Source organism: Phyllobates terribilis, unplaced genomic scaffold (genome assembly GCF_046119375.1).
Source record: "Phyllobates terribilis strain yellow unplaced genomic scaffold, ASM4611937v1 Scaffold_13__5_contigs__length_258822181, whole genome shotgun sequence".
NCBI lineage: Eukaryota > Metazoa > Chordata > Amphibia > Anura > Dendrobatidae > Phyllobates > Phyllobates terribilis.
Window position 1 is genome coordinate 188,010,924 of NW_027362773.1, and position 25,244 is coordinate 188,036,167.

The 25,244-nt window shown below is 42.6% G+C and overlaps 1 protein-coding gene across 2 annotated transcripts; it reads right to left on the minus strand.

Moving 5' to 3' along the window:
• Positions 1-283: 283 nt before the first annotated feature.
• Positions 284-25,244, minus strand: NUP93 (nucleoporin 93). Of its 2 annotated transcripts, none has more exons than XM_073659117.1 (22): positions 25,157-25,244; positions 19,532-19,727; positions 18,534-18,651; positions 13,550-13,612; positions 11,723-11,851; positions 11,549-11,623; positions 10,853-10,945; positions 10,079-10,218; positions 8,942-9,074; positions 8,706-8,863; positions 8,453-8,618; positions 7,418-7,511; positions 7,146-7,337; positions 6,607-6,733; positions 5,786-5,858; positions 5,662-5,706; positions 5,404-5,520; positions 4,349-4,467; positions 4,148-4,265; positions 1,461-1,544; positions 916-1,044; positions 284-837 (listed from the first exon to the last, which is right to left on the minus strand). In XM_073659117.1, exons 1-22 carry the CDS (start codon positions 25,209-25,211, stop codon positions 727-729), a joined length of 2,535 nt encoding a protein of 844 aa, XP_073515218.1. In that variant the 5' UTR covers positions 25,212-25,244; the 3' UTR covers positions 284-726. The 2 variants fall into 2 exon arrangements, with proteins under 2 accessions (XP_073515218.1, XP_073515219.1); XM_073659118.1 differs by having other exon boundaries at positions 25,027-25,165.

The following is a 25,244-nucleotide window of genomic DNA, read 5'->3' on the forward strand; positions in this document are numbered from 1 at the left end:
CATTAAAAAAAAAAAAAGTTTCTGCCTTTTTCTGAGACCAGGAATGTTTTCAGTGTTCTGTTGATGAATCTATGTGAATGAAGGCTTACATTTTTGCATATTGAGCTGACTTCTTACGGACACCCTTTATGGGAAATACACAACGGATTTGTGGTGTTGTGGCGACAAACAAAACAACCTTGCATTTAGATTTTTTTTTTTTTACGGTATTTACAGATCGGGATAATTACTTTTATATTTTGATAGAGATCAGACATATACGAAGACGCCAATGCCAAATATGTTTATTTTTTTTAATTTCTTTATTTCTAAAAAGGAGCTTCATAAGACAACTGAGATGGCCCTGGCTGCGATGACCACCCATCAGTTCCCCGTGAACGCGATGCGGGGAGCAGATGACAGCATAAAACCAGCACGGATGTCATCTAAAGACTGATAGCGGCGTTATCTTGGTTGAACTGCAGTGATTTGAGCGTGCCCTGGCCGCTGAGGTTGCAGTCAGATGCCCTCTATGAAATCTAGCCGGCATGTGTTTGGTTTGGTGCCGGCTCAGCTTCTGAGCTCACTCCATACACAAGGTCCCAAGATATGAAACAGCCAGTCTACACGGCACAAATCTTAAAAGATTTTAAAAAATTTACCTAATGAATAAATCAGTCAGGACCTTGGAAAAAAAAGTTGTATTTACGACATAGCACTAGTAGGATGTTTAATCAAGTGTCCTCATCAGTTCATTAAGACTTCCATCTGTACGAGGCGAGCATTGGTGTCTCCGGACATTCTGAATGGGATCATTCCAGCAAAGGTGATGAGCGCTCTGGCCTGACTGCGTAATACCTACAAGAGACAGGACAATCGGTAACACATGTAGACAACGTAAGCCGTCACATAGATAAAGACTAGACTGCTACCCACCGAGTCTTTTTCCTCCAATACTCGCTGCAGTCTTCCAAGACCAGATGGGCCGCTGCTCTTCAACCTCTTGTATTTGGTGTATAATATGTTCATTGTCGCAAGAAGAACTTCTGACAGATTATGCCTCACCTGGAGAAAGGACATGTAGGTGTAAAGCCCCCCATACAAATTAAACTAATGTCGATAAAGCGAAGGGTTCTAATGTGCATGGGGGCACCGGGCGACTGATTGTCCTCTCCCGGAGGTAGGCCGCCGCCAGAGATGTCAGTCAGCGGCTTTCTCATAGAGAACACATGAGCGCCCGGCCGAGGTTAGGAAATCAATGTGTGATCAGGAGTGGGATTCACAGAGTTCAACAAAACAAGGAACCAGTCAGTGACACCGCATCGCTCTCGCACATGTGCCTCTGCCAAATGCTGCGGCGCATCCATTTACCTGAAGCTGCGACAGCCACAAGTATAGAAGAGCTGGGTGTGCGTGTGCAAGGTCGGAGGCCATTTCTTTGCTTGAAAGAAAGCTGTAATCCCGAGTTGTGGCTTACTCACCTCATCACTGAAGTTCCTGAAAGCAGCAACTCTCTCCTCCACCGTGTCCTGGCTCAGGGGTACGATCTTCAATCTCTCAATAATCTATGAAGGAGAGAAAAAGGTTAGGGAAGTTCAAGGGAAATATATATAAAATCAGTTTGTGTATGTACGGGTGTGTGTAATATATTTATTATATATAACACACACACACACACACACACACATCCCATATACACACACATCCCATATACACACACACACTGGGGAAAAAAAGTATTTAGTGAGTCACCAATTGTGCAAGTTCTCCCACTTAAAACTATGAGAGAGGCCTGTAATTGACATCATAGTTAGACCTCAACTATGAGAGACAAAATGAGAAAAGAAATCCTGAAAATCACATCGTCTGAATGGAAAGAATTTTTTTTTAAATTTTGGTGGAAAATAAGTATTTGGTCAATTACAAAAGTTCATCTCAATACTTTGTTATATATCCTTTGTTGGAAGTGGCAGAGGTCAAATGTTTTCTGTAAGTCTTCACAAGGTTAAAGGTTGGTGGCTGACTAAATACTTTTTTTCCCGTGTGTGCGTGTGACCTGACACCTGACTGCATGACGTCACCGCAGGTCCTTCACAACAGCGCGAGCAGTGCAAGACACCGGACGCAGCAGACAAAACACCGGGAGGACACCGGAAGGAGAGTATAAACTTTATTTTTTATTTTAAATTCTTTTTTTTTTTTTTTACAGTTTCTATGGTACCCAGGTCTGGATGAGAGTCTCTTCTCCTCCAGACTTGGGTACCATAAGCACATAAAAATGCATAATATCCATGTGTACAAATGTACTGACACTGATATTATGCGTTTCAATGCAAGTCAATGGCGGCGATTACGCTGTGTGTCCGCAAAATTAATGGACATGCTGCGGATTTTTGAGCGCAGCATAAACGCTTGGAAAACGCATAGTGGGCACACAGCCTTAAAGATTTTTCTGTATTTTCATGACTATGAAAATTGTACATTCACACTGAAGGCATCAAAACTATGAATTAACACATGTGGAATTATATACTTAACAAGAAAGTGTGAAACAACTGAAAATATGTCTTATATTCTAGGTTCTTCAAAGTAGCCACCTTTTGCTTTGATGACTGCTTTGCACACTCTTGGCATTCTCTTGATGAGCTTCAAGAGGTAGTCACCGAAAATGGTTTTCACTTCACAGGTGTGCCCTGTCAGGTTTAATAAGTGGGATTTCTTGCCTTATAAATGGGGTTGGGACCATCAGTTGTGTTGTGCAGAAGTCAGGTGGACACACAGCTGATAGTCCTACTGAATAGACTGTTAGCTGTTTTTTTCTTGCGATAATACAAATTCTAAGTAAAGAAAAACGAGTGGCCATCATTACTTTAAGAAATGAAGGTCAGTCAGTCCGAAAAATTGGGAAAACTTTGAAAGTGTCCCCAAGTGCAGTTGTAAAAACCATCAAGCGCTACAAAGAAACTGGCTCACATGAGGACCGCCTCAGGAAAGGAAGACAAAGAGTCACCTCTGCTTCTGAGGATAAGTTTATCCGAGTCACCAGCCTCAGAAATCGCAGGTTAGCAGCAGCTCAGATTAGAGACCAGGTCAATGCCACACAGAGTTCTAGCAGCAGACACATCTCTTCAACAACTGTTAAGAGGAGACTTTGTGCAGCAGGCCTTCATGGTAAAATAGCTGCTAGGAAACCACTGCTAAGGACAGGCAACAAGCAGAAGAGACTTGTTTGGGCTAAAGAACACAAGGAATGGACATTAGACCAGTGGAAATCTGTGCTTTGGTCTGATGAGTCCAAATTTGAGATCTTTGGTTCCAACCACCGTGTCTTTGTGCGACGCAGAAAAGGTGAACGGATGGACTCTACATGCCTGGTTCCCACCGTGAAGCATGGAGGAGGAGGTGTGATGGTGTGGGGGTGCTTTGCTGGTGACACTGTTGGGGATTTATTCAAAATTGAAGGCATACTGAACCAGCATGGCTACCACAGCACCTTGCAGCGGCATGCTATTTCATCCAGTTTGAGTTTAGTTGGACCATCATTTATTTTTCAACAGGACAATGACCCCAAACACACCTCCAGGCTGTGTAAGGGCTATTTGACCAAGAGGGAGAGTGATGGGGTGCTACGCCAGATGTCCTGGCCTCCACAGTCACCAGACCTGAACCCAATCGAGATGGTTTGGGGTGAGCTGGACCGCAGAGTGAAGGCAAAGGGGCCAACAAGTGCTAAGCATCTCTGGGAACTCCTTCTAGATTGTTGGAAGACCATTTCCGGTGACTACCTCTTGAAGCTCATCAAAAGAATGCCAAGAGTGTGCAAAGCAGTCATCAAAGCAAAAGGTGGCTACTTTGAAGTACCTAGAATATAAGACATATTTTCAGTTGTTTCACACTATTTTGTTAAGTATATAATTCCACATGTGTTAATTCATAGTTTTGATGCCTTCAGGGTGAATGTACAATTTTCATAGTCATGAAAATACAGAAAAATCTTTAAATGAGAAGGTGTGTCCAAACTTTTGGTCTGTACTGTATATAAACATAATACTAAGTGACACATCTATGAAGGATAATATAAAGTCGTTTAAACACGATCAAGCAAAGTACAACGGTGTCTTGTTTCTTTTTTTAAACAAGCTTTTCGTGCATATATTGTACTACTTACATCGAACGCTAGATCAACATTGCCAGAATGATAATTATCAAAGAAAGTGATCAGATCCAGCAGCAGATAAAATGTGGAGTTTACTCCTTTCTCTGCGCTTACACCTTGGGCTCTGTACCTGGAGAAAAAAAATCAATTCCTGTGTTAATGCACAGCTTCCGAGCGCCGGATTCACATGTGCTAGACAGGGAATCTTCTCACCTTTCAGCAATAGACAGCGCCATATTTTTCAGTCGTTCCTTGTTGGACTGTGGAGAGCTGATTTGAGAAATAATTGGACTCAACAACTTATTGGTCAGCTCCAAAACCTTGTCTGGGTTCTGCAGAAAAAAGATGAACAAGAGCTGAACTTGTGCTTCCATCAGAAACAATGTCTAGGGGGTACGTACTTGTTCAGACTCCTTTACAACTTTATAATGGTGTTATGCCCAAAGGTAGCGCACGTGGATTTGTGGACCCACTATGCCAAGGGGCCCGGTCTGCCTAGGAGGGGCGTAGCTAAGCGGCTACCTGGTGTTCACTGGAGCTCCTGATGGTGGAGTCAGGCTTGAGCTGCAGGTAGCCGCCAGGTACCACTGCTAGGCAGAACCCGATATTGCAGCTGCTGACCCCAGGGGTCAGGCTAGCCGAGGGCTACGTTCAGACACAGCAGGCTAGGATAATAGATCAGAGACAAGTCCAGATACTGGCCGCACCGGGGGACCAGGGGACAATGTTCAGGCACTGGCAGCACCGGGACCAGGGAGCAATGTTCAGGCACTGGCAGCACCGGGACCAGGGACTTCGGATACAGGACAGGCCACTCCGGGACTAGGAGACCTCACAACTCACTAGTAGCACATCTTACTAACTAATGATTCAACTTGTTGCTTGGCAACTCCCTAAGGGAGAGGGAGATTTTTATATATGATGACTCCCAGGAATTGCCTGGGAGCCATCTTGCCGGTGCTACACATTATAATAAATGCCTCTCAGCAACGAGCTGAGAGCATTAACTGTATACTCAAGCTTCCCCTTTAAGAACAGGGGAGTGTGCCACTGGGAACTGCAGCTCGCACACGAGGAAGCAGAAGTACGCCAGGGACCGCGGGCGGTGAGTAAGCCGGCGTCCCTGCATGGAGAATGGGATATCATGCAGGGGCACTGGCAATAACGCTACAGATGGTATCCTTATAAAATAATTGCTGAAAAACATATACTGGAGGAATAATCCCCCAAAACTGCTAAATAGTGTGTGTATACTTATGACGATTTACCTTTGCCAGGTCATAGAGCTTAGCGGCTTCCTCAAACAGCCCCTTTTGTTCTGCTACAGACGCCACCTCGCTTATGATCGGATTTGTGTCCCTTGTAAATTTATCAATTGCTCCTGGCTGACGACGTTAAAAAAAGAAAAAAAAAAAAAGAAAATGTAGTAACAATTAATTGTTTTTGCTTACAAAGTATTCTATATTTTGCAACAAACATATAATGTCAGTTTTATATATTTTTTTGTAAGGGACAAATCTAATTACCTTTCTTGTACCATCTTTCTCCAATTTTCCCAGAAGCATATCAAACTACGAAATAGAAAAAAATAATGATGAGAGAATAAAAAAAACAAGGAAACAGTAGTCTTGGGAATGGGAGCGTCGGTACCTCTCGGCTTTCAATCACCAGTTCGCTGACGCATCGCAAGAACATATTCTTATCCTGACTGTCCTTCTCATTTCTGGGGGATAAAAAAAGTGACCTGATAATGCGACCCAGTCCTGGTATAAGCCAACACTGTATATACTATCTTAAACGACAGTACACGTAAATGTTTGATCTGTCAAAATAGTGCAGGGCTCAGGCGGCTTCATTTTATATTTACTGGTTTCATTGTTTTTTTTTTCTTCAGCCGCTGCGGCTGCCATTTTCATTTGCTGGAGTGTATGTCACTTACCCACCTCAAACACGGCAACCCCTGGGTATAGGAGACTACGGTTGGTGTCCGACTGCATCTCCTACACTGTGGCTGCCTCCTGCTGTGACCTGGACAACCCCACTGGACTGTCCAGGTCACAGCTATTGGACGAGAACATGGCCATTTGTTGTAGCCCTGTTTCCCACCACAGCCCACACTACTCAGTGCATGCGATGACAGGAGCTGCCGGGGAGCGGAGATCCGGGGTGTAGGTGAGTATCCTTTGACACTTTAAATTATGGACCAGGAGGTGGAGAACTTCCTTTACCTGGTGCTCATTGAAAATACGCTTTTACAAGAAAAAGTTTAAAAAAATTACATGACATCATACTTTTATACAAGGGGAGACAGGACTAAATAATCACTGGAAACATATTTAAAAGGACAATTGACCTCTTTTTGATCATGGTGCATCCATGCAATCACAGTTACGGGCAGACAAAAACAATCAAATCCCTTCTAAATATTAATGAGCAACCACTTGAGTGCATTTCAATTTTATGGCACTTACCTGAGAAAATAAAAGTATTGCAAAGCTTCTCGAGGGTCTGTTGGCTCAAATTTACGTGTGTAAAGCATAAGGAGACGGACAAAGTTGAGACGTCGGACACCAACTGGGTCTCCTCCTTCTTGGCTCACTGCAATGACAGATGCAACATTTTTATGATCGGACTTATCCACTTGAACAAAATTGGCAGAATGAAGAGGCAGTGCAGGGACCCGTGAAGTAACACATTTCCCTGCCTGTTTTATCACAGGAGGGAGTGTTTGTCGCGTCTCCAACCCTCTGAGCTCATTCTAAATCAAGTCAGTGACGCAGGACCTCCAGCAGCTGCTGAGCTTGTATGTCACTGACTTGATTTATGATGGGCTGGAGATAAGACAGAAACACTCGCTTCTGTGATAAAACAAGCAGTGGAATCTGTTACCTCACAGAAACAAGCAGTTGTGAGCCCCTAGAGTGTAATCTGTATACTCACTTATTATAAGTGACTTATTATTTCATCCCAGTCATGTCAAAAGTGACATAACTACAGTTTGCCTACTTACACAGTTGAGCACTCTGTGAAGTAGACTTCAAAACCAATTTCAACTCAAAAAGAGCAAGTGCCACGTGGACAGCATGGCAGCGCGTCCGCTCTGTGCGGAACAAGTGAGCGATAGCGGCTTCAAACTGAGCGGTGAGGAACAGAACTTGAAAATACAGGAAGGGATGCTGGTTGGCAGCAAAGTGGGATTCCCCTGGAAAAAAAACAAAACACTGATCATATAAAACTGCGCAATTTCAGAAGCAATTATTGCATATGAGCATGTATGTATACCGTAGTCTTCAAGAAGCTGCTTCTGGAACTGAGGCAGGGTAAGTCTGTCTTGAGGTGAGCTACTAGTGTCATCATCAAAGCAGATCTGGTTCAACTGTACAAAAAAAACCCATAGAAATGTCAGATGGAAAAATTATAGTCCCAGTTTAACCAGTAACCCCATTCCCAGTAAAAGTTCCCCACCAATTAGACAAATCCAATAAGATAAATGGCTAAACGATGTCTGCTAATATAATTGTCCTGCCTATAAAACAATTGATGAGGCCAAATAGTGAGGATGGCAGAAAGTTCTGTACAGCTTCTATCCTATGAGTACATCAGGGATACAAACACCTTCAGACATGACTAAAGACTTATAGGATCAAAGGGCTCTGCCAGGCGTAGGATACCGGAGACGTTCCCAGAGGATACGCCATTAATATCCACCACCTGGCAACCTACTATCAGCTGGTAGATGCTCCAGATCAGCGGCAGGAGGATGTAAATCTAGAACGGACTTTCACTGTAAGTGTAGCAGTCACTGCTGAGTACTACAGAGCAGCTTTTCTTCTCCGTGATATGCAATACTCCACAGCGGCTGCTACACTCTTAAAGTACCACTCCAACGAGTGGAGCTTCTAATATAAGGTCCTTGTGCCTAGTCTTATACTTAACCAACGCCGTCATCACATTTTTTTTTTGGCACGATCTTGTGACTGTAACTTCTGACTGGCCGGAAGTCAGAAGCAACATCACAAGCTCTCAGTGTAAGTCTATGAGAGCCAGAATGAAGCTCTCCCGTAGGTCACAAACTGCTGGAGACCAACAGGAGCGGCGGCCATAGAAGGTGAAGATGGCGTAAGTATAGAGTAAGTATAAGACCAGGGGTAGGGACATTACATCAGAAGCACCACTCCAGCGCTGCAATGATTGACGTGTGCTTGAACGGAGCAGCACAAGTCTGATATTGACAACTTATCCCAAGGATACGTCATCAATATCATGTGCTCAGAGAACCCCTTCAAATAAGTTAAGCAGTCCCATGTAACCACTAACCTTTAACCACAGATAGTCCTCGGTTTTATCTGCCACTTCATTATGATTATCTGCGACGTCGCAGCGGCCGATAATACAGTAGACTGCTCTCTTGTAGGGATCCGTGCTAGACCTCACAGCTCTTCTGTAATGCAGACGCAGCTTGTTTTCTGTGGATGGACATAACCTAGAATGGAACATGTTACACAGACGGTCCATTATAATAATATTCCCCATGGTCTGATGTATAGAAGCGTTTCTCTGCGCCGTTTACCTGCGGTCATCGCTGTGCACATACTCCTGGAACCAGTTCTTGAACTCTCCCAGCTGGTGCTGCACTCTGTTCACCACTTGCTGTGCCGCCAAGATATCGCCGCAGCGTAAGCAGTAGTAGATCAGTGCCCACACCGGGTATCCATCCAGCTCACAATCCTGGAAATTTACAGTTCCTTAAGCATTTTTTTCCTTATAAAACATAAATTTATAGAACATGAGCTGCTGCACATTTACCTGCTGCCCAGGAATAGGCGCAGGAAGTCTGATATTCAGGAAACTCCGCACTATATGGAAAGTCCCCGGGACACCTCCCAGCTGTGCCTGCTGCAGGTTGGCGTAGACACTCGTCATTGTGTAGTTCTTATAGCTGGAAGTAAATCACATAGATAGGAAGAATGCACCAAGTGGACTTGCTTATCAAGGCAACAATTTCCTCTCAATATATTATACCCTTTACTCCTGTGCAAGTATTTTTTTTTTAACTTGTTTTTATTTAGGCGGGCCTTCAAGTAGCTCCCTTTCTAGGTACCAGCTTGTGTTCCAGCCTTTTTCACTCTTGGTTCTTTAAAAAAAAAAAAGAGTGGTCCGGCACCTAAGACGTATTTTTTACTGTACCTCCTGTGAAGTTTCATTTGAGTCTCAAACGTGACGTCACAGGAAGCTGTGGCTGCACTCACTTCCTGCACCATCTATCACCCCTCATCAAACAGGCTCACAGGGGGCAGCGCTGAAATTACTCGCTTGTTTCTTGCATCACTGCCCCCTCTGAAAACGTCCTGGATCCCGGGGAATGGATGCTGTGGGAGAGGTGAGTGCAGCGCTGGCTCTCTGTTTCAATCTCCGCTGCCTCGCCATGGCTTTTGTGCAAGACGTCAGGGGGTGGAGGTAGAAGCAGTGAGACACACTGCTTACCAAATATGATCTTTTTTCATTAAGAGAATGAAGGGTGACTTAATTTTTTTTTATATATTTGAATGTTCTGTTTTTTTAACTGTTTTTTTTTTTTTCAATTTTAAAATATTCTCCCAAGACTACATGAACCTGTGCTCACTTGATTGCCTTTGCAATACTTTAATATTTCAGTGTATTGTGAAACTAACGATCTATGAAGCTCAGCCATGGCCTGAGCTTCATAGGAAATCTCACACGGCAGTCATGAGGGTCTTCCTAAGGTCCCTGGCAACTGATCAGCACCCCACCATGACGCCAATGGCAGTCAGAAGTGAGGGTTGCAATGTTAAATGCCACTGTCATGCTTCACAGCTGCATTTAAAAGGTTAAAAATAATGTGATCAAAGCAAGCTCAAGAGCCTGATCCATACAGTGCTATAAAAAAAATTATACCAGCTAGACAGCAGTTCCTAAAGTTACCTCTCTTCCAAGAACATTAAAGCTTGTCTAACAAAAGCCATCTGCATCTGAATGGAGCAGCGACTTTTCAGTGTATCGGAGGCTGGAACGAGCAGAACATCAGTCATCTGTTTCACCATCTCCCAAACATCAGATACATTCTGTAAAAGAGAAAAGAAAAAACATAATTGTAAAATAAATTCCCAAGGTAGTAAGTGAATCCCTGTCTGTAGGAGAATAACTTGCTGATCACTGGGACCCCAAGCAGTCCCAGGGATGTGACTCTGGGGTTATGCAGAGGACGTACAGTACAGACCAAAAGTTTGGACACACCTTCTCATTTAAAGATTTTTCTGTATTTTCATGACTATGAAAATTGTACATTCACACTGAAGGCATCAAAACTATGAATTAACACATGTGGAATTATATACTTAACAAAAAAAGTGTGAAACAACTGAAAGACTACCTCTTGAAGCTCATCAAGAGAATGCCAAGAGTGTGCAAAGCAGTCATCAAAACAAAAGGTGGCTACTTTGAAGAACCTAGAATATAAGACATATTTTCAGTTGTTTCACACTTTTTTGTTAAGTATATAATTCCACATGTGTTAATTCATAGTTTTGATGCCTTCAGTGTGAATGTACAATTTTCATAGTCAAGAAAATACAGAAAAATCTTTAAATGAGAAGGTGTGTCCAAACTTTTGGCCTGTACTGTACATTACACTTTAAATCCAAACTTCTGTAGATCTTACAAATAGTAAAACTATATAGTGTCACAGTCATTTCTTACTTTATCATCTAAGCTCTCAGCGACTGTGGCGCACAGGTCTACCAGGTTCGGCTTCAAGTTGCCACTCACAACTTTCTCATTGTACACATAGATCTGCAGTGAAAAAAAATATATAAAATAAAATAACAATAATCTACCATCTATGGTGAGGGAAGATACTTGTAAAACAGTGCCACACCTTACAAATATAGGCAACATATTTCTACATAGTAAATGGTTGACATGTGTATCCCAAGTCACTGGCAGAAAAAGGGTTGAGGGGTTGTTTTCTTTGGGAAAACTTTTTGCTATACGCACAGTTCGTTGTAAAGAAAAAGACTGGGCTTTACATACCTTCCCTGCGCCTCGGCCAACGTAAATGGCACAAACCTCTGAGCTTATTGACTGATTGGCTGCAGTGATATCTATGTGCCGCCACGGCTGCAGCTAAACAATGGAGACCGAGGCAGTGGCGAAATATAGGAAAAGTTTTCTGACAGGGGATAACCCCTTTAAACAAGAATAGCAGGACAATGGCTCTGTTCACATCAGTGTCCTTCTACAGCCCAGTGCTAGATCGGTCACCGACAATGGAAGATAAATACCATGGTCCGTTGCGTTCTGACCCACGGTTTTCATTGTTTTGTCTGGGAAAATAACTTTGACGCAGACGAAAACAGAGCGACCGATGTATCAATAGCTTTTCTTCAGACTCACCTGTCGTGCATATGCCATTTCTACATTATCAAGAGAACTGCGACCCGGAGCGCCAAGATCACTGATATAACTCGACTGCAGAAGGAGCAAAAGTGTCAGACATTAATAACAGAATTTATCAAGATGGTATCAAAATAGAGAACATGAATGAAAGTTAAGCAACGCATTTCATACCTCCGCCTCCTGTGAGAAGCCCAAATCATCTTCCCCGGATGCAAGAAGTGTGTGGAGGATTCGCTGTTTCACTTGTTCCCACTCCACCAGCATGGACTCCCTGTGGTACTCTTCTGCCATAGCAAACGTCTGCACAACAAACATCAGCCCTAAAAGTATCTGCAGGTGGTGTGGTACTCTTGTGGTCATATCAACCCGAACCACGGATCAGCTCGAATCAAAGACCGGCATAGTCCTAGTATATAGACTACTTATAATAAAATCCGAACGTCCACCCAAACGTAAAGGGTCAAGTCCCCTAAGTAGGCTATTAAATATAGTGAAAAAAAGTTTAAAAAATTCTTAAAAATACAAAAAAAAAAAAGTTAAAATTATCCCCCTTTTGCCCCATAAAACAATTAAAAATAATATATATATATATATAATATTATATACACACAGTATATATACATATTTGGTATCACTGTGTTCAGAAATGTCCAATAAATCAAAACATCCAATAAATTAATCCAATCGGTAAACCGTGTAACAGAAAAAAAAAATAAAAAACGCCAGAATTATATTTTTTTAGGCCACTGCAACATTGAAATAAAAGCCGATCAAAATCTACCTTTTTCCTGTACCTTATCAAAAGCTACCTTTTTTTTCACCTGTATTTACTCCAAAATTGTATGCAAAAAAATTGGGGTGCAAAAAAAAAAAAAATAAGCTTTCAATGAGCCCCAGAACACAAAAAATGAAAATGATACAGGTCTCGGAAAATGGAAACAAAAACAAAAAAATATTTCTTAAAAAATTTCCCAATTTTTTTTTTTAACCACTTAAACAAACAAACTATACACATTTGATATCTGTGTACTGGGGAATCACCCAAAAAACAATTGTGGAATTGCACTTTTTTTTTTTGCAATTTCACCTCCCTTGGAATTTTTCTTCCCGTTTTCCAGTACACAATATGGTAAAACCAATGGTGTCATTCAAAAGTACAACTTGTCCAGCAAAAAACAAGCCCAAGGGACCAGGGAAGAGTTGCTACAATAGCGCCAAGGGATGGAAACTTATTAAAAGAACATATCCAGGACTTCAGGGAAAAACAAAAAATGTGGCTAGGCCTTACAGGCAGGCGATTGCAACTTACCTACCTGTTGTGCCCGGCGCCGTTCTTCCCCAGCACAGAGCGGTCACAGACTGCTCCTGCCGGGGGATTCAGCTACTTCTAAAACGCGACTTCTGACGTCATTCTGATTGACAGCCTTCTCCCCCAGTTAGGAAGCGAGGATCCGGCTGTCAATCAGAATGACGTCAGAAGTACCGCCCCGGCTACAGAGCAAAGCGGAAAGGAAGCCTCCCCAGCAGGAGAAGTTCGTGATTAGCCACATTTTTTTTGTTTTTAATAAAGTCTCAGATATCCCCTTTAAGTTTTAATTATTCAGGATTACAAAAAAGGTCAACCTACACTGCAAAAGTACCATGAAAGCGAGCCCAAAAAAAATGCTGATCACCCGACGAACAAAATGCTCTTTCGTTGGGTGAAAAAATAATAATGAATATAAATAAAAATCTTTACTAATTGAGGCAATCATTTAACTCCGACGGTTTGTTTGCGTTTATGATCCTTAAGTTTATAAATGAACATCAAGATCATAACTTTGAGAGAAAAAAATATATATATATCTTGATTTTATTTTTACTTTGCATATAGCTATATACACAGGGGTTTATTCGGTGCACTTTACATATTGTGATGAATTTATGGCGTCAAAACACATTTCATTGCATTGTTATTAAATCTGGTGGAAGAAGAAGGTGCAGCGATCCAGCACTCACCCTCCTCCTCGATTCATCAATAGCCGACAGCAGAGCGTTGTCCTTCTCGTTTTTCAAAAACCCCTACAAATAAAATGAGACAAGTCGTGTTACACAGAATGTATCGCCTGTATTGATTTTAATAACAAAAAACTGATTGGCTTCTAATCTGTTTTTTAAGGACTAGAGACTTTTTTTTTTCTGTACAGAATTACGGGAGCAGCCATCTTTACTGTGTTGCTGTTGGACCAAAATAACCTGGAGATGTTCAATTACTTTTATTGGAAAGGGAGGAGGAGGAGGTGAGCTGTGATCACCTCCTACTGTGACCGGTAAGATCCTGTGTTATCCATACAGAGAAGATACCTTTCATTAAGTATTCTCTACAGAACAGGAACACTTGAACTTCAACGAGAGCAGAAGCTGTGAGTACGCCATCCTGATTCTCACGCTTTGCAACTTGCCATCATTGGGACAATTTTCTGCATCTGCATTCCTCCAGCACTATAGTTGCTGGAACTTCCTTACCAGCATGTGTCATTGTCCAATGGCTTGCCTGTCTCAAATTGAAAAATCTGTGACTCGGGTTAAGTCTGTATGTAGTATGACAGACAGAAAAGTAAAAACAGAGACCCGCCCCGACTTCTTGTAATGAGTCTCTGCTGCTAGCAATGGATGACTTGACAACAGGCAGCAAGTTATACAGGAAGGAGATAACTGGCGGCTGGCGTTTTGGAGGGTATATCAAAGGAAAGACAACATAAGGCTATGTTCACACGTTGCATTTTTGCTGTGTATTTTCTCTGCAGGCAAAACCTGCTCTCTTGGCAGTAAAGAAGCTGAGTATTTGTCATGTACATTTGTCTCTTGTGCATGTTGATAAAAATTTTATAATAATAATCTTTATATAGCACCAACATATTCCGCAGTATTTTACAATTCAGAGGTGAATGACGATCCTGCTCGTAAGAGCTTACAATCTACAATGAGGAGGGGGTGACACAAAGTGCAGGGGTTAATAATAATAATCTTTATTTTTATATAGCGCTAACATATTCCGCAGCGCTTTACATACATTATCGTTGCTGTCCCCATCGGGGCTCACAATCTAGATTCCCTATCAGTATGTCTTTGGAGTGTGGGAGGAAACTGGAGAACCCAGAGGAAAGCCACACAAACACAGGGAGAACAAACAAACTCCTTGCAGATGTTGTCCTTGGTGGGATTTGAACCCAGGACCCCAGCGCTGCAAGGCTAACCACTGCGCCACCGTGCCGTCCGGGGGTGGATACTTATGTTTGGAGAAATAATGAATGGGCTAGCTATATATATATTATATATATATATATATGGACTTCGCTTAGGAAATGTGATAGGCCGACCTAAACAGGTGTGTTTTTAGGTAGCGCCTAAAACTGTGTAAGTTGTGGATCGTCCTAATTTCTTGGGGTAGAGCATTCCAAAGAATAGGTGCAGCTCGGGAGAAGTCTTGGAGCCGGGATTGGGAGGTACGGATTAGTGTGGATGTTAGTCGAAAGTCGCTTGCGGAGCGTAGAGAATGGGTAGACCGATAAACAGAAATAAGGGAAGAGATGTAGGGGGGTGTCGCACTGTGGAGAGCTTTGTGGGTGAGGACAAGCAATTTAAATTGGATGCTATAATGTATGGGCAGCCAGTGCAATGACTGGCACAGAGCGGAAGCGTCTGAGTAACGATTAGCCAGATAGATGACCCTGGCTGAGGCATTAAGGATGGACTGGAGAGGGGAAAGTTGAGTGAGGTGGAGGCCAATTAATAGAGAGTTACAGTAGTCAAGGCGGGAATGGATCAGGGCAACAGTGAGGGTTTTTGTTGTTACCCTCGTGAGAAAAGGGTGGATTCTAGAGATGTTCTTCGGGTGCAAGCGACAAGAGCGGGCAAGAGATTGTATATGGGAGGTGAAGGAAAGATTGGTGTCAAACACAACGCCTAGACAGCGCGCCTGCTGGCTCAGCGTTATTGTGGTGCCGCACACGGAGAGGGAAATGTAAGATTTAGGGAGGTGAGTAGACGGCGGGAGCAGAAGTAGTTCAGTTTTGGAAAGGTTGAGTTCCAGATAGATGTTAGAAACTGCGGCCAGACAGTCACTGGTGTTCTGTAGTACAGCGGGGGTAAGGTCAGGTGATGAGGAGTAAAGTTGTGTGTCATCAGCATAAAGATGGTACTGAAAGCCAAATTTGCTGATGGTCTGTCCAATTGGGGCCATGTAGAGAGAGAAGAGAAGAGGGCAAAGGACTGAACCCTGAGGAACCCCAATAGTGAGAGGAAGGGGGGAAGAAGTGGAGCCAGCGAAAGATACACTGAAAGAGCGGTCAGATAGGTAGGAAGAGAACCAGGAGAGAGCAGTGTTCTTTATGCTGATTGCGTGGAGAGTGTAGGAGGTGGTGGTCAACAGTGTCGAAAGCTGCAGAGAGGTCAAGAAGAATGAGCAGAGAGTGGTCACCATTACATTTTGCTGTCAGAAGGTCATTGGTTAATTTGATGAGTGCTGTTTCTGTAGAATGAAGGGGGCGGAAGCCGGGCTGTGATGGGTCTAGAAGAGAGTGAATGGAGAGGTAACGGGTAAAGCAGGAGTAGACCAGGCGCTCCAAGAGTTTAGAGATGAAGGGGAGATTGGAGACTGGTGTGTAGTGGTTTGTGCAGGAAGGGTCAAGAGAGGTTTTTTTTAATAATGGAGTAATGATGTAGTGTTTGAAGGAGGAGGGGAAGATACCAGAAGAGAGGGAGAGGTTGAAGATGTTAGATAGGCGAGTAGTGACAACTGAAGGAAGAGACTGGAGTAGATGTGAGGGGATGGGGTCAGTGGTGCATGTAGTGGGATGAGAAGAAGAGAGGAGCCTGGAGACTTCTTCTGTGACTGGGTCAAGTGTGGAGAGTGATCCAGAGGGGATTTGGGGAGGGATGGGAGTCACGGCACTTGGTGGCTGGGAGCTGATTTCCTGACGTATGGTGTCTATTTTCTCTGTGAAGTAGGAGGCCAAGTCCTCAGCACAAATGTCCGTGATGGGGGCCTGCGCTTTAGGACTGAGGAGGGAGTGAAAGGTTTCAAAGAGTTTTTTTGTTTGATAGTGAGGAGATCAGGATGAAGGACTATTTGACGAGGTGAAGGGCAGAGTTATAGGTTTTTAACATAAATTTATAGTGGATAAAGTTTTCTAGTGTGCGAGTTTTCCTCCATAGGAGTTCGGCCCTCCTAGAGCATCGCTGGAGACGTCGGATTTGCGGTGTGAGCCAGGGCTGTTTTACTCTGTGTTTAGAGGTTCTGAGGGTGAGGGGCGCTACTTGGTCCAGGGTGCTTATGACAGTGACATTGTAGTGATTTACAGCCAGATCAGGACAGGAAAAAGAGGAGACTGGGGACAGTGATGAGTGAAGGGAGCCTGTAAATGTATGAGGGTTAATGGCTTGTAGATTTCTGAATGTGTGATAGGTAGGAGTGTGCTGGGGCGGGCGAGGATTTGTGAGTGTGAAGGAGAGAATGTTGTGGTCAGAGAGGAAAAGAGGGGAGTTATCTAGGTACGGGATTGAACAAAGCCTGACAAAGACCAGATCAAGGGTGTTTCCTTCTTTGTGTGTCTCAGAGGTTGAAAGCTGTAAGAGGCCAAGAGAAGTGGTTAAAGATAGAAGCTGGGAGATGAAGGAGTACAACTGATGATAAGGTTAGCAGGGTTATGATGTGAGGGAGGAGTTGAAGTTGGCAGAGGGAGGACCGGGGTTAGGAGAGACATCCCCTGAAATAAGTAGAAGCAGTAAAAAGAGTAAGAGCAAATAGTTTTTGGATTTGTGACATGGTTTCTTGTGCAGATGCACAAGATGGGCTGAGATTTTTCATTAAGTTGAGAAGAGAATGGGAGCTGTACATGGGAGAGGGAAGGAGAGAGGGGCAGATGTGAAAGTGGTGATGGGGCAGTGAATGCGGATGACAAGAGCACACAGGAAGATGGACGCAGAAATAAAGTACATAGTTAAAAAAGAAAAATCACAGAATTTGAGCTTGGTTTAAGTTGGTATATATGCAGCACATTAACGCATGTTCACAATGGCCATAAATCATGTATACCAACTTAAACCAAGCTCAGACTTGTGTTTTCACTTTGTACTTTTTACACTCGGTGCAAACCAGGGTGTTGCCCCCCTTCCAAGAGCTGGATAATACATTTAAAGCTTCCCTAGGCTGGTGTCCACAGTTTGGGACCTAGTCCTTTGTCTGCCCTTATTCACACATTTTAACACATGGTAAGGTTTTTAATATTAGACAGAGCAGGACAATCCCGAATGGGTTCACCTTGCCGTGGTGGGATAGCTTTCATGCTATCTTTGATCAAAAACAGTGTTACTAAAAACCCTATTTTATTTAAATGCACTTTTGCTTTTTATTTATCTACAGCAGGGTTTACGTTCATTTTGCTTCTTGTAGTTTTTTTTTTATAGTATATGAAAAAAAAAAGGGAGTACAAAGTGTTGCCCGACTCCTGCCCTGACTATATGCCAATGAAGTAACTGCAGACATTTAGCAACGATGACACGTGCATGCATCCCTTGTGCATTAAAAAAAAAAAAAAATTCAACTTTATGTTTTTTTGTCTCAAAACCGCAACAAAACCTGGTACCTGTGTTTTTTCACTTACTCATTGCTTTCTGTGGGTGAAAAAACACAGCAAAAACGCTGAAACTATTGACATGCTACAGTTTTCAAAGAAGCGGTTTTCCAAATCAGTCAGGAAAAAGACCCAATGTGTGTATGAGATTTCTGAAATCTCATAGCTTTTGTTGGTACTGTAAAACGCAGCTTAAAATTTGCATAAAAACCGCAACGTGTGAACATAGCCTAATTATTAAATAAAGTGATTTGTATGAAGTTATTTATCAAATGGGAACAAACTGAAAGCACAGGGACTAGTTAAGGCAGCAATAAAATGTTATGAGAGGTCTCATTAGTGACAGCATTCCCTTTTTATGGGCTCACCTGTATATCCGTGTCCTTTACTGGCTCAAGAGGTTCAAATGTGGTGGCCGCGCTCAGACTCTCCAGTCTCTGGGATATGTGCGATATGTCCAATCCCTTGGAACCCAACAACACAGACCTGTAGGGTGGACAATAAGGAACCTGTATTACCTTCTTATAAGATCTCAGGGTATGTACAAAAACTGAAAAAAATTAAATGAAGTATATAGAAACTGATGGCTAAACAAGACATATACATGCCTCTTCGGAAGTATAGGTGCCGGATCAAAGGTTCTGTACAAATCTGAGGCTGTTTGGAGCTGTGTAGATTTCTGAATTACAGGCACGCTTCTTAAAGGGAATTTGTCTGTAGGATCAACCCTCCTAAGCCGTCAATATGGGCATGTAGGTCATAGGGAGCTGAGTAAAATGATACCATGATATCTGTGATCTGATGAATGGTTCCTGAGAACCATTCATATCCATGCCCATATAGACGGCTTAGGAGGGTTGATCCTGCCAACAGATGCCCTTTAAAATGAATAGGTTGTTGTGATTAATTATTTTCTGAAAAAGAACTGGCTGAATCAATTTACTTAGGATAAGAGATTCATATAGGCCTCATATATATAGAAAAAAAAGGACAGAGAAAAAAAGGCCGAAAACGAAAAGGACAAGAAAAAAAAACAAAACAAAAAAACCCATAAAAGACATATACCTCGCTGCACTTTTTTTGCACAATGCCTGTATATCAAATAGAACAACAGATTCCGCTATTCCAAACTGTTGCAAAAAAAAAAAAATGGATACCGATCTATAGCAGCCTGACTGAGCCCAAATGAGGGACCCTATGGATACATGTGACACACTCGCCAGTAGCTTTCCCAGCACATATTACAAATGGACGCTGAAAATGCAGTGTGAACATGGCCTTAAACACTCATACCATAAGACAGTCATCCTTTAAAATAAATGGTTGTCCGTGGTGTACACATTCTTTAATGACAGTGGTCCCTTACGCTTTAACGTTGGCCGACTCCTGAGAGGTGCGGGTCATGGTCCTGGAGCGGAGCCGCTCTCCTGCCTGCTGGATCTCCTGGAGGTTTCTTTCCACATGGGGCAATTCTGTTACTCCCTCGGTCTCAGCAGCCAATTGCTCCGCCTGCTGCAGCAGCTCTCCGAACCCCTCCACATCCATCTTGGGGGCTGCTGTATCTAAAGACAAGGTATCAGGGAAGTGTTTTTCAACATAAACAGATGAGAAATGTGCTTACATTTTAGCGCCTCACCAAAAACTAGAAAAAGGAGGTAAGATGAAGGTAGTGGGTGGTACAAGCAATTCTTTTATTTTATCTGACTACAAGTAGAACTCAATATTAAAGTTCTTTTTCCAAATTAAAGTGTTATCAAAAACGTGTCCCCCAGCTGCTGTTTGTTATAAAAAAACAACTGCTCTTCACTCATCTTCCCCAGGTCCAGTGCAGAGTCTCTGCCACTGCTCCTGCAGTCCATTACTGTCTGTAGCACCGATGTCACGTCTTCAGCACTGCAGCTAAACAGTGAGCTCAGCAGCTCTGTCCCAGCCACGTAATGACTGACAGTCAGCCCTTCTGATCTACATGTCTCACACTGGTAATACGCTCTGGAGGCGGATTCTTGGGCAGATCTATGACCCGCCCATAGATCTTAACAGGTCATTTACATATTAAGAAAAACATCAGGAATAAAACATCAGATTGCAGATATCAAGGTATCGTTGTATTCAGCTTCCTATGACCTACATGTCCATATAGACGGCTTAGGAGGGTTGATCCTACCGACAGTGTCCAACAAGCGTTGCAATTCCGATACACCGTGACATCATCGGGACCTGATTGGATCAGGTCTCAATGATGTTAACCCGTTCCTATCTTTTAGATGCCGCAATCAATAGTGATCGCTGCATTTAGAAGACAGTGAGAGGGGTCATCTACTCACCTCTTTGACAGCCCCCCCGTGATGTTCTGCAGTTGTCATGGCATCCAGAGGTCACATGATGACTTCCGGGTCTGCCATGCACGGTGTCCTGCTAGACTCAGCCAGCAGCTGAGTCTAAGGCTATGTGCCCACGATGCAGAAATGAAGCAGAAAATTTCTGCAGCATTTCTGCATCTCCCTGGCAGAAAAAAAGCATGCAGATTGTGCATGCGTTTTTCCTGCAGAATACATGCGGAATACATGCGGATTCACATGCGCTTTCCAAGCGATTTTATCATCACTTGGAAAGTGCTTGATAACTAGGTCACACTATATAAATCCATGCAAACGGCATGGATTTATACAGTGTGACCGTAAAAATAAAAAAATAAAGCTATACTTACTGATCCCCCGCCGTGTGTGCTGTCGTGCTACTTCCGGGTTGCCGGCATCTCGCGAGACAGCCTGCGGTCACATGACTGCGACGTCATCTCAGGTCCTGGAAGGAGAAGCACTGCGCGGGCCGCCGGACAGGTGAATATAAACTTTATTTATTATTTTATTCTTTTTTTTACAGGTACAATGGTACCCAGGTCTGGATGAGAGTCTCCTCTCCTCCAGAACTGGGTACCATCCGCACATAGAGACACATATAGAATCCGCTTGTACAAATGTACAGACGCGCATTCTATGCGTCTCAATGCAAGTCAATGGCGGCGCTTCCGCTGCACTTCCGCAAAATTAATGAACATGCTGCGGATTTATGAGCGCTGCAGAAACGCTGCGGAAAAATCCGCAGCATGTGCATTGACATTGCAGAATGCCATTGGGGACCATGGGGTGCGGATTACCATGCGTTTTTGATGCGTTTCCGCTGCGGAAATTCCGCAGCATAAACGCATGAAAAACGCATCGTGTGCACGCAGCCTAACAGGAGATCTGACAGTGTAAAACTGTCAGGTCTCGTGCAATGCAATACATATCTATTTGCATTGCATGAGACCAGTGATCATAAAAATAAAAATTGAAGTCCCATACAGGGACTAAGTAAAAAAAAAAGTTTGAAAATGTTTTAAAACTCTAAAAAAAAAAAAAATTATATATAATTTATTATACATATATAATATTTATATGTATTTTAAATCAATAAATGCGTATATTAATGTAAAATAAAAAAGTACACATATTGGGTACCGCCGCGTCAGGAAAACCCCGATCTATAAAACTGTCCCACTAGTTAACCCCTTCTGTGCACACCGTAAAAAATAAAAACCAATGCTTTTTCATCATAACGCCGAACAAAAAGTGGAATAAAAAGCAAAATGGAAATAAAAATGGTATCTCTGGAAACGTCATCTTGCCCTGCAAAAAAAGGCCACCATACAGCTCTGTCAGTGAAAAAATAAAAAAAACTTATAGCTCTCAGAACAAAGTGATGCAAAAACAATTATTTTTTTTCTAGAAAATAGTTTTTACTGTGTAAAAGCGCCAAAACATTAAAAAAATATATAAATGTAGTATTGTTGTAAACTTACTGACCCGAAGAATAAAGCTACCTTATCAATTTTACCACATGCGGAATGGCATAATAAAAAAAAACACACAAAAAAACAAAAAAAAACAACAAAAAAAAAACACAATTCCTTCTGCCTTCCAAAAATCAGAATAGAAAGCAATCAAAAATGTCATGTGCCCGAAAATGGTACCAATAAAAACGTCAACTCCTCCCGCCAAAAACAAGCCCTTACATGACTGTCGGCCGAAATATGGAAAAAGTATAGCTCTCAAAATATAGTGATACAAAAACTATTTTTTTTTTCAAGAAAAAGCGTCTTTTAGTGTGTGACAACAGCCAAACATAAAAACGCGATATAAATATGGTATCTCTGTAATCGCACCGACCCGAAGAGTAAAGTTGCCTAATCACTTATACCGCACGAGGAACGGCAGTAAAAGCTTCAACTCTATCCACAAAAAACACAATTCCCCACTCAGGTCTGTCATATGTCAATGGAAATATAGGGGGCTTCCACATTACTGGTAGCATAAAGGCTCTGGAAAAGAGCTATGGCTACTCACAACCCAAAACAAATCCAACGAATTTTGCACTCCTAAATCTAAATACCTCCCCTCCCTTCTGAGCCCCACAATGTGCCTAAACCACATTTAGCATCAACATGCTTGGCATTTCTGCAGCGATGTGAGCCCGCCTAATTTACGGGTGCGTGTCTCCAGAAGCACGAGCTGGGCATAATGTACTGGTCACTACAACATACTGGTCACTACAACAGCAATTTTCACTCAGAAACATCCGCTGCTGCTTGTTTCTGGTAAAGACCTATGGAGTCAAAATCATCACTACACCTATAGATAAATTCCCAGAGGGGTATAATTTCCAAAATGTGGTCATTTGAGGCAGGTTTCTGCTCTTCTGGCATTTATGGGGCTCTGTATATGGAGACCACAAACTATTCTACAATAATTTGTTCTCCAGGAGGCAAATAGTGCTCCGTCCCTCCCGAATGTCGCCGTGCGGCTAAGCAGTACTGTACAGCCACTTATAGGGTATTTCTACATTCAGTAGAAATTATGGGACAAATTTGGTGTAATTTTTACCCATTCCCCATGTGAAAATGTAAAACCTGGGGCCAAAGATTTTTTTTGTGGTAAAAATTTTAATTATTTTGTCTTCGCCACACAATGGTATAAAATTCTGTGATCCACCTGTAGTGACACTATGATCACTGCACCCCTAGATGAATTCATTGAGAGGTGTAGTTTGTAAAATGGGGTCACTTATGGGGATCTGCTGTTCTGGCACCTCAGAGGCTCTACCAATGTGACATGGCACCCTCAAACCATAACAGCAAAATCTGCACTGTAATATGGAGCTTCTTCCCTTCTGAGCTTTGCACTTTGCCTCAAAAGTAGTTTTCGACCACATATGAGGTATTGATGTACTCAAGAGAAATTGTGTAACAAATTGTACTGTTCGTTTTCTTCTATTATCCCTTTTGAAAATTGCAAACTTGGGGCCAAAGCAACATTTTAGCGGTAAAAATAGTAATATTTCATTTACTCAGCCCAATGTTATACAAGTTTGTGAATTGCCTAAGGGTTAAAAATACTCACAACTCCCCTAGATGAATTCCTTGAGAGGTGTAATTTACAAAGTGGGGTCACTTGTGGGGGTTTCTGCTGTTTTGGCATGTCAGGGGCTCTTCAAATGTGACATGGTGTCCGCAACCTACTCCAGCCAAAATAGTGCTCCTTCCCTTCCGAACCCTGCCGTGAGCCCAAACAGTAGTTTTACATCACATATGGGGTATCTGCATTCTCAGGAGAAATTGCACAACAAATTTTATGGTCCATTATTTCTAGCTACCCTTGTGAAAATAAAAAAATTGGGGCTAAAATAACATTTTTGTGGGAAAAGGTAAAACTTTTGTTTTTATCTTCCACATTCCAAAACTTCCTGTGAAGCACGTGAAGGGTTAATAAACTTCTTGAATGTGGTTTTGAGCACTTTGAGGGGTGCAGTTTTCAGAATGGTGTCATTTTTGGGTATTTTCTGTCATATAGACCCCTCAAAGTCACTTCAAATGTGATGTGGTCCCTAAAAAAAAAATGGTTTTGTAAATTTTGTTGGAAAAATTAGAAATCGCTGGTCAACTTTTAACCCTTATAACTCCCTAACCCCAAAAAATTATGTTTCAAAAATTGTGCTGATGTAAAGTAGACATGTGGGAAATGTGATTTATTACCTATTTTGTGTGACATATCTCTCTGATTTAAGCGCATGGAAATTCAAAGGTTGAAAATTTAAAAATGTTCCCCAACTTTCTGATATTGTCAGAAATAAACGCCAGTGATATCAAATACATTTTACCACAATCATGAAGTACAATATGTCACGAAAAAACAATCTCAGAATCAGGGGGATCCGTTGAAGCGTTCCAGAGTAATTACCTCATAAAGTGACAGTGGTCAGAACTGTAAAACATGGCCTGGTCAGGAAGACAAAGTCAGACACATTGCATTACTAACAACGCTATGGGGGTAGCTAGGACGTGACAGGTTCCCTTTAACATTGTCATGTGACCACTGATCAGCAGCAGCCTGAGCGGTAGAACAGCATTTCTTGCACTAAGACATAATTGTGAAGACTGCAGCCAATCAGTGGTCACATGACAATGTGAGACACAGGGCCAAGAATACAGAGGCAATGTTCAAAAAGTAATGATTCTTTTTTTTATTTATAAAATTATGCCACTCTCTGGGCCATTAGTGAACAATCCCTTTAAGGTTTCTAAAACCCATTAATTTCAAGGAAGGTGGCGGCAGTCTCACTGGGGAGAAGCAGGGTAATGGGACCTGTGTGGCCTCCTGTGGAGGAGAGAGGAGTCGGTTAATAAATCAACCAATGAACAGAAAGGGGAGGAGCAAAGCAACCAATCAGGTGGAGTCTTATATTTCCTAACTAGCGTAAACCTAAAGACAAGTGATGTGATTGGTTGGTTGGCAGGCACCAGACCTCAGCACATGATGCGGCCAGTACCGTATTTCTCTGTGTCACCGGCCCCGCCGCCTCCTCCGCTCCGCTGTCAGTTGCCCTTAATCTCCTCCCAATATTTTGCCATGATTTCTAGTCCCCACAACTACCAGAGCCAGGCCGGCAGCACCCGTACCTCTCCTCCGCCTTGCGCCTCCCGCACTAAAGCCGCTGCTCTCTGATTGGTCCATGACTGCGTCCACAATGCAGCGCGATTCAAAAGC

Bases quoted from the DNA above. Each gene is read 5' to 3' on its own strand.
- NUP93 (XM_073659117.1), bottom strand. From the start codon at position 25,211: ATGGACCAATCAGAGAGCAGCGGCTTTAGTGCGGGAGGCGCAAGGCGG. The intron at 11,624-11,722 runs GTATGAAATGCG...CTCCTTCTGCAG, and splicing joins GCTTCTCACAGGAGGCGGAG to TCGAGTTATATCAGTGATCT. The intron at 8,619-8,705 runs GTAAACGGCGCA...GTTCCATTCTAG, and splicing joins GTGCACAGCGATGACCGCAG to GTTATGTCCATCCACAGAAA.